Source organism: Rhagoletis zephyria, unplaced genomic scaffold (assembly GCF_001687245.7).
Source record: "Rhagoletis zephyria isolate East Lansing unplaced genomic scaffold, Rhagoletis_zephyria_1.1 Rzeph_scaffold_00137, whole genome shotgun sequence".
NCBI lineage: Eukaryota > Metazoa > Arthropoda > Insecta > Diptera > Tephritidae > Rhagoletis > Rhagoletis zephyria.
In genome coordinates, this window is record NW_016157221.1 from 370,255 (window position 1) to 387,600 (window position 17,346).

General features: G+C 34.4%; 1 protein-coding gene and 1 long non-coding RNA gene across 2 annotated transcripts in view; both read left to right on the top strand.

Annotated features, from left to right (window-relative positions):
- The window catches only part of LOC108381500 (uncharacterized), a 9,951-nt gene extending 6,158 nt beyond the window's left edge, over window positions 1-3,793 (top strand). Inside the window, exon 3 of the long non-coding RNA XR_001849627.1 lies at window positions 3,783-3,793. This is a non-coding gene — a long non-coding RNA (uncharacterized LOC108381500). The remainder of the gene's footprint in view (window positions 1-3,782) is intronic.
- LOC108381478 (dendritic arbor reduction protein 1-like) overlaps window positions 1-17,346 on the top strand; it is a gene marked incomplete at its 5' end in the record, with an annotated part of 138,668 nt that overhangs the window by 99,787 nt on the left and 21,535 nt on the right. The window contains one exon of the mRNA XM_017637896.1: window positions 15,027-16,056. Within this exon, the coding sequence (XP_017493385.1) occupies window positions 15,027-16,056 (1,030 nt within the window). The remainder of the gene's footprint in view (window positions 1-15,026; window positions 16,057-17,346) is intronic.

Below are 17,346 nucleotides of genomic sequence, written 5' to 3' on the forward strand. Positions count from 1 at the left end.
CACTCAACTTTCAAAAGTAATACAAAATTTTACAAAAGAATTCTAATATAAATAAATTAAATAACTTCGCTAAATTTTTACACTTTTTTATACCCGAGCGCACTTGTGCACAAGGGTATATTAATTTTGTTCACATAACGGTTGTTTGTAACAGCCAAAACGAATCGAGATAGATATAGACAAATGTATACATAAATGATCAGGATGAAAAAAGAAATCGATTAAGCCATGTCTGTCTGTCCGTCCGTCTGTCCGTCTGTCCGTCTGTCCGTCTGTCCGTGTACACGATAACTCGAGCAAAAATTGAGATATCTCAACGAAATTTGGTATGTAGGTTTCCCTTCAACAGTAAGTGAGTATGCATTGCATATTTTTAGGACAATGCTTTCATTCGCAGTTAAACTTTAAAGAGCTGTCAAGAAAAAAGAAAGATTCTTACAAAATGACGCACAATAAATGGAAAGGAAAATTTTTTCTATCAAAATTTCTTATATCATAATAAATTTACCCCCAAAACCCATCCCTTGTATGCGCTACGTGACAAATTTGATATGTAAAAGTAAACAGACAGTGTTTAATTTTGCACACACTAGGAGAGGAAACTGGTTACCTCTCTTTATATGCGTAAATTTAAACGTAAATTTTTTAGAGGAAATTTTAAACATTTTATGTGTAAACTGTGAAAATGTGAACAATAAATGTTTAAAACTCAAAAAACAAATTTGAAATTTGTTCTACGCCACACATATGATAAGTAAAAGTAAGCAAGCAGTGTTTAAATTTGCATTCATTAAGAGAGAAAACTGGTTACCTATCTTAATATGCGCAAATTTAATAAAAATTTTTTAGAGTGTATCTCTAATTTCATACAAGCTGGATATCCGCTGAAGGTGGCTATGTGCTCATTCTCTCCATTTTGGAATCAATTTGCCCCAGTTCATTTTCAGTCTTTGTAGTTTGTCGGCAACAGCTTCCTTTTCGCCCTTTTTAATTACCGCAAGTCATATCATAATAAATTCAAGTAATTGTATACACTCTCGCCGAGGTAGGAGCACACACACACTCACGTACACTCACTTACTTAGATACCAACATTTATTGCTTATTGAACTTTTCATTGCGCTCGTTGGCAGTTTTCAAATACTTCAGCGAAAACGATCTTTGTTGCGCTTTTTATTTTCATTTTACCACAAAGTGCCAATACAACCAAAGGCAATAAAAGCTGGCAACAACAGTAACTACAACACTAACAAGACTTTTAGTAACTGAAAACAGTAATAATGGCGGAATCGTGAGCACAGACGAGCAAACTGAAGTAAATGCACTTGGCGGCTGCTGCAGGGTAAACGTGGAAAAGAATTTACTACCACTACACCAGCGCAGAAAATTGAACCATTTCCGGCAAAATATGTAGGAAAATCGAATGTGAAAAGCGTCAAAAGCTATAAAAGCCAAGTAGTGAAAGCGCAACAAAATACTACAAAAATAACAATAGCACCAAGAATGCATAGAACATAGATTAAAAAATTGTAGTGAAGCAATAAAAACCAAACACAAACCACAAAAGAAGTATCCCTGCAGCGAAAAGCCAAACTAGTTAGAAAAAATACTAGTTCATTAACTAGTATGTGCCTACCAGTTTGACAATTTCGAAGAACTTAAGCTTTTAGCGACATCTGCCTTTGAATTGCCAAAGCCTAAAGTAAAACTCAATAAATTACTCTTCTTACAAATGTCAGCTGTGGCGTCAAGTGAAGACTGCTGGTTTCGGATCTGAGATCGCAGGTTCGAGGCCGCTTGGAGGTGGCTAAGATTTTTAAAGTTAAATCAATGTAAGTAAAAATAATAATTTCAATTTAAATAAAAATGACAAATTTGAAAATCTAATTGCGTTGTGCAGACAAGTAATCTTTAAGCAAAAAACAAAACCGACTCCAATTCTCCTATAAAAATTTAAGACTATTTATATAGTTAATTTCTTTAAAGTTATGCGGTAACATCATAAAAAAAATAAACAAATATTCCGACCAACTAATAACCCCTCCTTTTTTTGAAGTCGGTTAAAAAAACATACATATGGGAAGAAATGCCTGTGCCATAAAAAAAGAAATAAAAAAAGAATTTTTTTTTTTTTTTGGTAAATTTAAAAATTACAATATAAACGCTACCAAAAAAAATATTAAAAAAAATAATATAAAACAAATCTCCCTGCGCCAGGACTTGAACCTGGGACCTCGGGCTTACCTCGCAAGTGCTTTGCTCTCGCGGCCATTGCGACAGTTGGAGCGCCGCGAGCAAAAAGGCCAATACTTATTTATTTTCACAGGGGATGAACTGGCGGACTATTTATCAACTGGTATGATGCTACTATTTAGTATTTCTAATAGTAGATGCTGATGTTCGCAATGTTAAAAATACCAGTCGCTTAAACGCAAACTGGTAGAATCCTAGTTCACAATTAGTAGCTTTTCCAGCAGGGATGCAGCAAGCTCTACCGTAACTGTGTATGTGTGCGGTCGCGCAAGCAGCGTAAAAATCAAAGCAGCTACAACTAACTGGCTGGCTCTGTTAGTAATGTAGCAACATTGCAATTTTTATACGCTTCATTGCCAGGTACATAGCTGCTGTAAAGGTCAACCAATCAACACTGCGTTGTGTATACATATATCTACATGCAAACTTGTATGTATTACACATATGTATCAGAATACACTGAGCTACCTCAGTAAGCGACTACTTTAGAGGTCAATTCGTAATACGTTAAAATGAGTACCGAATACCAAATAACTGCGTTTACGTGTTTATGGCAAATGGCTGAAAGGGAGAACTACGAACGCTGTGGTAGTTAAACGCAATTTATTGATGCCAAAAGCAGCACTCTAACCAATTTTCGTAAATTGCGCTTGCCAGTTTTTCTTTTTATTTCAGTAAAAGGAAACTTTTGCTCAATAAACTAACGAATGAAGCAAATGAAAAGAAATGTGTATGTACATAAGTAAAGCACTGATTGTAAGTGAGTATGACGGAAAATGAGCAAATTGAGTGATTGAATAAAAATGAAGCAAACAGTAATCGAGTAAATATGGGAAGAAGTAAATTCGGCAGCTAAAGAGGCGAAAGGTTAAGTTGTGACACTAAGGAACAAAATGACGAAAAATATAAAATTGCAAGGCTAAATAATGGCACATCGAATCGTTAAATAATTTTAGACGTCAGATATTATCTTACGGCCAAAATAGCATTCATTCATGAGACCTCGCGAAATTGCTCAACGATAAGCGGATCCAAAGGGACTTGTAACCAAAAAGTGGTTTTAAAAAACCGTGCGAGAAAAAAAATTCTGTAAAATTTATTTATAATTTTATTTAATAAAATAATTTTAATAATATTAAAGTTAAATGCTCTAAGAACATTTCTGCATCAAAAAGAAAACTTTGAAAAAAATTTCGTGTACATATTTTTCCCGGTTAGGGCTCGATATGGTCTTGTGTATATTAGACCTTAACATATATTTTTTTCAAACATAAGTATTGCGAATTTTCAAGGATATTTAAGGCTAAAATTTTAAAACGACATTTTCGATACCTATCAGTTCTTATGCACCAAAAAATTTAACCATTTTTAATTCTGCACAATTTCCTCTTTAATATTATGCCCATATTTTTATTCTACATTGCACATTACATTTTTATGTAATGATCCTTGAAATTTTAAATTCCTTAAAAAGACCTAACGTCAAAGGCAAAATTTGAAAGCGCATTTTTACTATTTTTGGCCCATAGCTTCGGTGTTGGACGTACATATATCGTCCTTGTTCACGGTCATTAGAAGTACTTTTTCTTCCTCTCAATTATAATGAAATCAAAAATACAAAAGAAATTTGGAAATTGACTAAAGTTGAGCATATAAATTGTAATAAAAGAAATAGGCATAACGATTTATGTGCAACCAAATAGGAGTGATTTATATATTTTACTATGACCTTTATTGTTTCTACACATTCAATTCCCAGTAAAAATAATTTTCTGACTTTTTTAATAAATGATATTAAAGTCATATTTAACACAAATTCATCTAGACAACTGCTGCTTTGATAACACTCAAAGACTGTACGCTTAGTAATTACGCCAAACATTTAACGAAAAAAATCACAAAAGCGCTACGCGATCGATCAAAAAAATGCAATGCGCACTAACGCCTCCATGCGCAATATTAAAATATGTTACCATGTATTCATTTGCACAAAATATTTAGCGTTTATTTTGACGCCCGAAAAAGTCTGCCACAAATCATAAAACATATTTATAAGCTCAGTGACGAATTTTCGGTACGCTACCAAATTACAACAAATTAGCGTAATTTGTAAAACAATAAATGAAGCCGTAAATACATAAATAACAAGCAATTTTGTGAAGCAACAAAAATACAAGTTAACGCTGCCTGATTGTCTATGACAGCAATCATCATTATAAACATTTGCAACATTATTTGCAGCAACTGGCAAGAACGATGGTGAACGTATGTAGATATGGTGCATATGTATGTGTAGCTACGAAGCAATCAACGTCATTGGCAATAGTCGTTTCAAGGTGAGCAAACAAAAACAAATTGTCAAGCTGTCAAACATTACCAGCATCATTAACAATGGCATAACAGAAGTAACAACAAAATGCTAACTAAAATATTTGGTGTAATAATTCGCAGCAATGTAGGACTGTGTAGAGACCAAATTATTTTGGAAGGTATTAAATGGAAAACTGCAAAGATTTGGGAATGTGTATGTACATATGTATTTAGATGCATATATACCCTGCAGGAAATGGGACTAGATTGTAGCTAACTAGCAGTCGGCTAGAGGTAACTATTTATTAACTATTTCCTTTGGCCGTAACTATCTACATACTTTTGAAAGGCGATAGCCGCAAAATAGTGATCACTGGATTCCTCTGCATTAGATGTCAACTGACTTGTAGCTATCTTCTTTTGGTCATAAACTACACTACTCGACAAAGAAAATCACCAATAATGAAATAGCAAAAAACATGAAGAAAAATAAAAACAAAAATCGTTATTATTTACAAAGTTTCAGATTCGACCGCCTCGAAATTAGAAAAAGTTTACGGATGAAAAAAAGTTAGCCACCCTATGTTAAAGAGAATTATATTACAAAATTTTTAAGCCTACTAACGCAGCTATTGCATGCATTTTCGAATTTAGACCTAGTTTAATAGAAAGCCTATAACTTAAAATTGTCTTACACATAAAACTTTTGAGTATAATTTTATTAAAATTGTTATAAATTATGTTAATTGAAATCAAGATAAACTTCTACGTTAAGAAAGTTTTATTTCATTCTTTGTGGTCCAAGTTGAACAAAAAATTTTAAGTAGTTCTATTAGGGCTGTGCGATTAATTGAATACTCAAAATTTTAATTAATCATAAAGTAAATAACTCAATTATTCGATTAATTGGAAATTATGATTACTCAAAAGTTCAGTTACTCGAGTAATCAAGATTTTTGATTAACCAAAAACAAAAATATTTGAGTAATTTGCTTTATGATTAATCAACATTTCGAGTAAAATGAGTAATCAACATTTCAACTCTTTACATATGTATAAAGTAGTTAAAGTTCCTTGATACTTTGAAAACAACGTTTCTGTTTTCAAAAATTAAAGCAAACAATTTTTTTCATATACAGAATGTAAAAAAGAAAATAAGCATTTTCCAAAGCAAACTCTTTTAACGAGCAAAATTATTTTTTTTGAGTAATCATATTTCAAGTAACTCGATTAATCATCGTTTTGAGTAATCAAAATCTTGATTACTCGAGTAATTGATTAACCGAATAATTGATTAACCAACTTGCTCGAGTAATCGAATAATCGCACAGCCCTAAGTGGTATCTATAAAACCAAAAAAAATTTAAAAAATTTTTATTTTTTTAATTTTGTCAGAGCTAATTAAAAGTTAGTTATTTATCGAAATCCCGCAAAACAAGCTAACTGTAAGTTGGTTATTTTAACCAATTGATATTTTTTTTCTGCAGGGTATGTACATACATACATGTATGTGTACCAGTATACTCTTTATGTCTATGTGTATATATATTGTATGTATGCACAAAAGCCGGCATAAATTCCTCCAATGCAATGCATATGCGTGTGTGTGTGTGTGCAGGTTTGCATAATAATATATGCTCTTAATAGCTTTGAAATATTGTTGGCATTACGTGCATATGCCGTTAGGCTGGCACACAATGCTTATAATTATGAATTATGTACATACATACACAAATATGTACATCTGTGTGCATGTGCATACAAACAAAGATTTGTGATTTAAATGAGCGTTATTACTCGTCTGCTCTGTAACCAGAAGCGTGCATAAATATATTTGTCATTCATCTATATTTATTAAGCAAACAGATACTTATTTGTTTAGCCTCTTGTAACTTGTCATGTTGCAAATTATGAAAAGTGACTTATTACTGATAGTTATTTGCACAGGTATAACGCCATTAAATATGCAATGCTTAAATACAATTTCAAGTAGTAGAGTAAGTAAGCACTATTTACTTAAGTGCTGAGAGTGATAGAGGAATAACGATGGTATGCATAGTCATGAGTTTCTGTTGGTCAGATTGATATATGCACGTAGCAAATTTTCTAGTTAAGATTCATTATATGTAATTACTAAGCAAGTATTGTGACTTCACCGGCATTCCCTAAATAAAGTTTCTTGCTATTACAAAGGCAATGTATGATTACATTTAACCCAAATAAGTTCTCTGGTATTGGTAGCTACAAGTTGTAACGTAATTAAATTAAACCATAAGCCACTTAGGCTTCGCATGTAGATACGCCATGTTTACACAAAATCGCACTACACACTAAAACTTAGGTGGCGTTGGCCTGCGCATTAATCGAACTTTAGCTACTAATGCCCTGTTAAGGCTCACATTACAATACGTGTGGTCTTTTGAAAATATGTCGGGTCTCTCAGACCCCATTAAGCGCACGGAAGGCTAAGAATATCATCCTTTTTTTGCTGTTTAGCATCGGCACACAGAACTTGGGGACTGAGAATCCTATGCAATTTTTTTATACCTAGGATAAATATGACAAATTTTCCATTCATTAGTTATTGATATGAACAGGAAAGCAGCAAAAAGCCCAGTGATGCCAGTGAAATCAGACCTTTATTGCTGGTTTCCAAATTCTATAAGACCATATTGACTATCGAGGAAAAAAATATGTAGCATTTTTAGAAGGAATCATACCATACCTTTCATATGAGTAGGTAGTAGGTTCATTGCCGTACAAACCGGACCGGATCCGGTGAAATAGGCCATTTTTCAATCAAATTCTGAAATAAGGCACTCTTGAACCAAATTCTGAAGTAGGGCGTTCTAGAAAAGTTTTCTGAGATAGTAGCGCATTTTTGAACCGCTTGCCGAGATAGGATCAAGGCTTAACGGTAACACAAATATTATTCACTGTTCAAATTTTCAATAAAACTGATTGCCATTTTATGTCTAATGGAAATACGATTTCATGCATTTAATTTGCTTTATTAAACAATTTCCTAGTATTTCGCTCCCATTTAATCATACTTAAGTTAAAAAAAAAAAATCTGCCAAATTTTTCCAATAATCTCCTTATTTGCACAAAAGTACTCGTAAGAAGCTTTATTTGCTACAAAGTTTGACGCTTTATCAAGGCATTATTAAGAATTAGCGGTGAAAGTATCAATAAAATGCGACAAAAATAAGATATTTAGAGCACTAAATTTTTTTAGCATGTATATAAGTTTGTATATCAATAAGGACAATGGTTATTTACTTTTCCCATGAACTTAATTTTCCAAGCAATATTTTCTTTTTCGTTTTATTTATTTTCTTCTTTCTTTCTGACGCTTCCAAATAGCCAATAATTTTTGCATTAAAAGTTTTGTGCTTGTGACAGCGTTGCTGTTGAAATTACGCATGTCACACAGAACTTGCCAAACATTCGTGTAGAGATGCACGCAACACCAGCAGAGATGCGCATGTTATTTACGTATATGTATCACTCATACGCCATGTTGTCGCAAGAAGTACCAAGTTGTATATATCTACTACGTAGATATGAATCTAGGTATGCATGTGTCGCACTCTCTGGTTGATATTTATTTATATGTTAGAAGTTTCATTTCACGCACATGTAAGCATTTTTTCCTTCTATTTATATACATATGTATGTATGTATATACGCCGCTATAGTCGTCTATCGCCGTGTATTGTTGGTTGCCCGCATTAAAAAGTTTGTTTCTTATTTATTTCAGGAGAAATATGAAACTTTTTATTTAGATACATATCTGCTAACTTCTTGTTTGGAACTCATTTTGGCTCTGTAATTCTTTGTTTGAATATGTTTAAATTTATATGTTATATGTTTACATGTTTATATATGTATATTATTTTTTTTTTTTGGGCCCTGCACTTCAAGTATCTGAAATTAAAGTGAGAACAAGGCAATCAAATTTAAATGTGCCAATTTGTGGTTCACTCGTACATTGTTTTTAAAAGTTATTTTCTACTTTCAGTTCAAAAAATGTTTTCTATGCCAGCACTGGCATGAAAAGTAGACCAATGCAATTATTTCCGTATACAACATTTATGAACGTAAATCAAGAAAAAACGCGAAAAGTAAGTGTCAAACTGGGCATTTATAAAGAAAAACTTGTGTTATATATTTTCATATGAACATACAAAAAAAAAATTAAATTAAAGGTTATTAGAAAACCACATTTAGCAAAAGCCTCAGTCAGTTTTAGTTGAATCAAATTCTTCTGACTTCTGTTACTCTTATTTTGTATAAAATTGTCAATTTTCGTAAAAAGTGACAGTAAATTTTTCTTACACAAATATTGCTTGCCAAGCCAACCAAATATAAGAATTGAATATTCAAAACACTGATTTTCTCCGCCGAAATTCCACTGTGCAGCGTTCCAGTTACCGGCATAAGCTGCTTACTGGAAAGAGTTCAGCCAATGTCTGTTTATGCCAATAAGTATACCAAATGTGGCTATCTTTCAAATTTTGGTCGCCCATTGTCCTAAATACTTGATTCAGAAGCTTAAAGTTGTGCGTGAATTTATACCTCCAAAGATATTGATCCATGAACTTTATGCGCAGTGCTTCCTCTTTTTCTATCAATCTTTTACCCTCTGCCGAATCTTGCTGCAATTGATGCTCACTGCACTATTGATTGCCATGCATGGATGTAATTGAAGTTTTCTAAGCTTAGCCTGTGTATATTGCGTCTATGTTTTATTCGATCAAAGAGGCGCTGCGTGTGTTAGAATGGGCTTTGAAATGATTTCGTGTAAGCTCCCCCATTATCTAGTTGCGGTTTGTATGAAAGTTTGTCGCCATGGATGACGCCTACATACATATGTTTCTCACATATTTAGAAGGATGTATCTTCTGTCATTGAAGAAATGGTGAATAAAGTAAAAAGAAAAAAGGGTATAATTGTTGGAATTATTTCATTGCATTTTATGTTGTTCCATTCTGGTAGCCTGCGTTCAGTTATTAAATTTCGTTTCATTTCATTTCGTTATATTCCCATCGGTTTCATTGCATTTCATTCCATTTAGTTGTTTTTCTATTTCATTCTGGGTAATTTTGTTCCATTATATTACGCTCCGTTTCATTTTGTTTAATTTCTGTCAAAGTCACGTCATTTATCTCCATTTCCTATCATTCCATAATTCCGCTTCACTTCCTTGCATGCAACTTCATTCCGTTCCTCTCTATTACTTGTGATTTTCCTGAACTGATTAAAGTTCAGATCATAGATATATGTGCACATTGTAACCGCTGAATTAGGTAGAGCAACATTATACCCTGTGAAATACGTAATACCCGTATTCCTACAAAAATCCATGCTAAATAGCTGAATATAATGGCATCGCTTAACTCTACCTAGTATCGCGTTTATTAGAAGCGGCAACGATTTTTGGTAACAAAATCATTCACTTTACATCTTCTACTTTACTGAGTTAAGTTTCATTCAGCTCATTTTATTTCATCTCAATCATTCCATTTCTAGTTATTCTTCCTTTCTATTTAATGCGGATCCTATAAATTTCACTCCATTCCATTACACTCTTCTTCGTTTCATTTCATTTCATTTAATTTAATTTTATCCCATTTCATTCCAAAGCGCTCCTTGCACTTTCTTTTCATACCGTTAAATTCCATTTCATTAAAATACTTTCAAAATTCATTTCAATTCCATTCATTTCATTTCACTTCATTCCGTTTTAATCTATTCATGTTGATATACATATGTGTCTCTCCTCTCCTCTAAATAGTTACTCTATCCTTTACGTATAGAACTATATCCGTTTTCCTGCATCAAAATGCGTCATAATTCCGCAAAATTCTACAGTTTTCACTTCAGCACAAAACAATCAATCAATAAATATGCACAATAGCTATAAAGAATAAAGGATTTCGACTAAAAGAGCAAAACAAAACTCTGCGCATGCAATAAAAACACTCACATGCATACACATAAATTATGCAGTAGTAATAACAATAACGACAGGCAAGCAACAATCAGCAAATATTGAACCAGCCACACACACACAAAAACACGCGCTTAAACATACATATCAGCGTTCATCAAAAATGTGCGCTCATGCGCTTTGTTTGCTATACTCGTAATAGCCAAAAATTGATAGGCATACATACATCTCATCCGCAGCGAGCTAGTTGACTGCGAATAAAGTGGTAAAATATTTATTTTCCATTCTGCTGTTTGTTGTTTTAGTTTATTTATGTTCTTATTGCTGTTGTCCCTGTTGTGCTGCTCATGCATCACATTGAAAACTCAAAAATAATCTCTTCTGTATGGCGATGAAAACGTTGCTTATTTGTTTTAACATTCAATTTTATTGTTATGGATATAATGCCGATGTATTACACAAGTAGCAAAGGAAACAATTTATTCTTGTTATTGTTGGGCTCGCATGGTTCTTTTTATTATATTTTAACTTTGATCAGCAATCGATCCATTTAAATCATAAAGTATGAAGCGTATTTTTTCGGTAGCATACTTTGGGGGGTTAGCGCCTTTAAAAAACATACAGATGGCCATATGGAAAAAAATAGAAACGGGTACATGTACATACATGCATATATAGCGCCTAAGGAGGTTTTCTGACGTGTAGTTAATTTGTCAAAATTGCGATATTAAAAAATGTATAAACCAAGCATATCAATTGCTACATTTATAAAGATAACGATGACGAAAAAATATCGTCGTTGATAAAATTAGCAACAAATAAGCCAAATGGCTGGATCTGCAAAGAAGCATTGATCTCCATATATATATTCACCTGTTCTTATTTGCTATCACTCCTACCTATAGAGCGAAATCCACTAGCAACTGGTTGCATTAAGTTAGTATAACTGGTTTCACCAACATCTAATTTAGGGAAAGGGTTTTCTAACCGCGGTCGACCCTCGGCAGGGAATGGCTAATCTCCAAGTGCATTTCTCCATAGAAAAATCTTTTTCATAAACGGCCATGCTCCTACATACATATTTTATACGAGCAATTTTCGCACATTTTCATTTGACCATTCAAAAATGCTTATTTACCCATTGATTTACATCGTTGGTAGTTTTACTTTTTTGCAAAAACCAGGCTTTAATTCTAATGAAAAATCACAAAAGATTTGTTATTTTTTTAATTTCTTCTTGTTAACCTTTATCTCCAAAGCAACAGACCCGGATATGTTTTGCCTTTTCAAATCGTTATATCTTGGAAATTACCAGTCGGATTGTCCTAAAATTGCATGACATCCTCAACAAAAGTGTTTTACACCATATTCCCAAGAGAAAGATTTGACTACCTGGGTTAGGTATTTGTCCATTTTTCGATTTCTATTTCTTACGTCAACAGCTACATACCCGGGTATGCACATGGAAACGCATGCAAATATGTTGCTACCATTGAGAAGAAAACTGTAGTGCGTTTAAAATTAAAAAATAATACAAAAATTGAATGACAATATAATAAGATGAAATATATTAATAAATAGGAAACTATAAAGTTTTTAACTACATCTATTGCAATGCGGCATATTGGAAGAATTTTCTGCACACACGGGTGTTTTTCGCGATATGTAGGCTTTCCGTATCCGGCGTCTTTTGTCTCATATATAGTGAAATTATCCTTTTCTTTTATTCTGCCCGCGCTGTGTGTTCTTCCTCGCCATCCATTATCCTAGAGGAACCAGCATTTAGTGCACCATTGGCGTTGCGTGTAGAGAATATTATGGATATTCGACCAGTATTAGCTGTAACATCTATTTCCGGCTTCGCCAGTTTCTCGCTAAAATGATAAAAGGAGATTTCTTTATTCCCACGTCGGTTTGTAAACATCTCCTGAGATGGATTGTTCCATATGGAGTTTCATATCCACCACACTTTTATTTCATATTTAGCAGGTTTTGGTGGTATATATGGTGTGTATAATTACGCCATGGAGTAGATGCAGTTGCCCATCAGCATTGGCGTTGGCTCCGGCTATATCATTGCTATGTAGGTTGGTGCTGATCATAAAAAAAAAAAACGTCATACACTTATTGCAGAACGACATATCGGATTTGAGGTTGTTTTTTACAAATGAATGAATGAGTCACGTCACTTAGCAAAATAAGACCCGAATACGCATAAAATTTACTTTTTGCTTTGGCTTTCTATAGTTACAGTTCTCTTGTTGGGTTTTTGTGTACTCCAATGTTCTTCACATTGATTTGTTTCACGAATAATTATCTGAGTAGTATGTTGTGGGTTCAGTAGACCAAATTGTTCCACCTTTGCCAGTATAGTTTCCTCGGTTTGGCATACTAAATCATCAAGTTCTTCATCATCTTCAATTTCATCTTCCGGGTCGTATTGTGGTAACTGGATTTCTTCTACTTCGTGGTCATCTGGAGTTCCATCATGTCCGTGGTTGTCCACAATCTCTTCAGTTACCAATGGCGCATCGTCACTATTTTTCTCTCGTAAATCTCTAAGTTTTTGATGAAAGCAGTCTTACGGTTCCTTAGTATCAAGTGTACTTATTTGTCGTAGAATCTGCAATATTAGTTTTACAAATCTTATTTTGTTGCGTTCATTCTACAAATTCCTACAACATGGATTACAAGTAAATGTCAGAGCTTTTTTGAAAGAAAAATATGCGAGTATTTCGTGTGTGAGTCCAAGAAATCTTGGCTTCTGATATTTAGCAGCCTGATGTCCCACTCTTTTCTCACGAAATAATGGACCGGGCGTATATTTCTTGTACAAAATGGGTTGAAAACTGTAGTAGAAAGCGTAGTAAATTTCTTAAGAACTGCGTACTTATTTATATGGAGTTTTTGGTTTTCCTGAGAGCCGGATAGTAGTTAATCTTAAAGTTTGAATTTTTGTACATTCAAATTAAAATATCTTGGGAAAATGGGCGGATTTGCAAAAACGGTGTACAGATCCATAATCCACGACCCAATATTAAGTTTACGAATTTCGCCATTTTTTTTGTGTCATATCAAAAGTGTCGATTTTCCTTACAGTATTATTAGCCCGAGGAGAAAAGTTTCTCATTTTCGGTGGTGCGTTGTAACATTGTTTCAATAGTGAGGAAATCTTTTGTAGAAGTACAGTTCTAAAAATCTCTACGGCAATTTTTATATAATGAAGCACATCATGCACAGGAAATTTGCGTATTGAACGCAACCCGATTAGCTAATTACAATCATCAGATTCATGTTAACTACGCTGTGGTTTAAGTAATCTAAGCGAAATATCTTTGTACTGTCGTTCTAATTGGCTCTAATCTCAATCAATCGCTTAAAACAATTATCATCAATCAAAGAAAATAGGATATCAAGTGATTCTCCTACTATAGGTATTCCTACCGTCGCACAATGGGGTAGATAAACTTAAAAGCTGTCAAAAATTAAAAAAAAAAATATATTGATTTCAGGATACTTTCACCATATTGTTTAATGGGAAAACTAACCAAGTTACAAGGAATTGAACAAAGTTTCGAAAAATTTCAATGCTTTTAAATTCGATTTTAAGAAAAATTTTGAGTATGCAGTTTTGTCGCCCTTTTAGTTTTAAGAAATTGCAAACTTGAAGTAGCTGAGACTTACTGCTGATTTTTGAGTATATTTTTTTTTATAAGCAAATACTCGATCCACTTTAGATTATCTAATAGCTTTAGTTTATTTAATGACAGTTATGAAGGTCTCCTGCCCTAGCGTGCGTCGTACAATGCATTCCGCCTTGTTCATCCTAAACTCAAATGCAAAACAGCCATTTATAATGGTTTTAGCAATCATTTTGGATTTGTATGTATACTCACACATACATACATGCATACATTGCATACGTATGCTGAAAGTACGCTCATAACATCCGCTATTAATCATCACACATGAGTGAGTGAAATTGCTTTGCTGCTGATTCATATCCCATTTAAGCAGGTCTTTTGTGTTGCAGATTTTTCCACACACACTTAGGCGTACGAATACTCATGCAGATGTGAAATTTTCTATATGCAGCACAGCGAACTCAGCTTATAGTTTATTTGTGTATATTTTTGATACCCATCTAGCAAAAATTAGTGCACTCTTGGAATAAAAACATTAAAATTTCTTATTCTAAGACTAAAAGAATGTCTTAAAGTTGCTGTATTTTTTTTTTCTTAAAAGATTATGAGGGCGAATAAACTTCAGAACAGCTAAAGCTCTGTATTATTTTCTACCGCAAAATAAATTGGCGACCCTCAAGTTGAAAAGCAACATAGCTAAGCGTGATCTTATCTACACAAACTTCATATTCCCTCTAAAACTGAACTGAACTTATATAATACTCCGAACATATATATCTACAATATTTTATTCCCAAATACCCTTTGAAAAATTAAATATTCCTGAAACTAATTACCTATATTTATATCTATTCTACTTCTAGACATGGTACGAGTTGGAGCGTTACCTGCGCGATGAACCCAAATTGCAGTCCTACAAGAAAATCCACTCCGAGATCGACACCGCTTGGGATCTGCTATCGGCACCAGCGCGCATTTTGGAAGAGCTAAAAATCAAAGAGCAAAATCTCGATTCAGTTTCGACCACATCGTCAGTATCGTCGACATGTTCGGGCATGTCGTGGGACAGCAGCGGCTCTCAAGCTCTTAGCTGTTCAGTTGTGGTCAAAAAGGAACGCATCGACGAGGAGGATGACGAGCTGCATTCAGACAGTTGCGAGGAGAAATTCACAGCATCGGCGTTGGCTACATCGCTGGGCAATGCTGCTGCCACTTCACTCGCCTATTCACCATGTGGATCTGCCTCGAGCACGCCCACGCCGGTAGCGGGACCTATCAATGCTGCCACCAATATGGGAACCACTCTTTCGACGGTATCGGAGAAGGGTATCAAGGTGCGTGTGATCGCCACAAAGGCGCATAATAAAGGCGCTGGTAGTCGTGCTAATGGCATTAATGTTAGCGTCAGTAGTGGCCATAACAACAACAACAACAATAACAATCAAAGTAACAGCAGCAGCAGTACAAGTCCGCACGATTACATGTTGCCGACGTTAACGCCGCCATCCTCACCCGAATCTATACGTACCAGCAACTCAAACAACGCGCAGCAGCAACAACAACAGCAACAGCAACAGCAACAGATCGATGCTAGCACTCTGAGTGCTACTGAATTGGCAGCACTTATTCAGCAACAACAACAGCAGCAGCAGCAGCAACAACGTCTCGGCCAAACGCAATATTCTGCTGGAACGCCGACTTCTACCGCCATACTACGCTTCTCCAGTGCTGTAACGACACTGGTCAATAGCAGCAAGAATCCTACACTGACGTCGACTACAGTTCCTCTGCTACAACAGCAACAGCGACAGCAGCACCTGCAACAACATCAACAACAACAAAAGTCACATTTGAGTATACAAACTGCCAGCGCTGGCACCAATACCGAACCACATCCGCAACAACCAATCACACAGTCACAGCCATCAGTATCGTCTTCATCGTCATCGTCATCATCCCCGTCTACGGTACATAGCAACATTCCGCGCAGCACCATTGTTCGTCTTACATCGGCGAATGGCACGAAAAGTGGCGGTATTAGTTTGGCGCGCGTCATACAAATGCAGAATAGCGGTAGTGGGAGTGTGGCAGCAGCAATGTTGAATGAGACGTCTACGTCTAAGCAACAACAGCAACAAATACAACAACATGTGATGAATATGGCGGTGACAGCAGCGCAGATCGCACAGCGTGGCACCCAGCTGCAGAATCCACAAGTGACCGCATGTGAGTAGAGTTACCATCCATGAAGATAAAAATGCTTAAAAATTAAGTTATAGCTACGGTGACCAGATTTCTGTGGGCAAAAATCGGGACATTTGTAATGCATCGAATCCGAACACAAGATTTGAAAAATTATAGCAAAAACGTATAAGTTGTGGCTATTTTTCTTTATTAAAAAACAAATATTTTTTTTTTTTATGAAAATATAGCTCATTATCTGAAAAAAAAACTAATTAAATCAAAATTTCAAAACTTTGAAGTTTAACAAATGCTGATAAAATTTATAAACATTTTAAACAGATTTTTTAGAATTGTTTTGAGTATGCCCATTCAATTCATAGTGCAAGTTTGAAGTAGCTTGGACTCACTGTTGATCATTGGCAATTTAAATTAGCAACACCGTCCACTAAAAAAACTATCAAAAATCAACGGTAAGTCCAAGCTTCTTAAAATTTGCACTTTGAATTGAATGGTCTGCAAAGTTGCATACTAATAATGTTTTTAAGAAATCTAGTTAAAAAGCTCAAAATTTTGATGAGACTTTGTCGAACTTAGCTAATTTTTGTACAACGTTTGAAACTTGACTTGCACGGTCTTTGTTAAATAACCAGCTACACTTTCTTAAAAAAAAAGGAAACATTAAATAATCGAAAGGCTAATAGCCAAAGAATGTTAAAATGTCTCTTCTCTATTTATATGTTTGCTAATGTATTAACAGCTTATATTTTTCATATCCATGAATTTTTTGGGGGAATTAGTATTTGACTTAACTCAAACTAGAATCATATAAAAAGAATAAAGAATAAAACATAACCAAGGATCAACGAATGTGCTGCCACGTTTGTAAAAAAAAAAAATTTGGGTCAGAGTATCGAGAGACTCTTTTTAAAATAATAAAGAAAATACTGAAAATCGGAGCATAATCAGTACAAATATGAAAAATCAGGACACTTATACGTC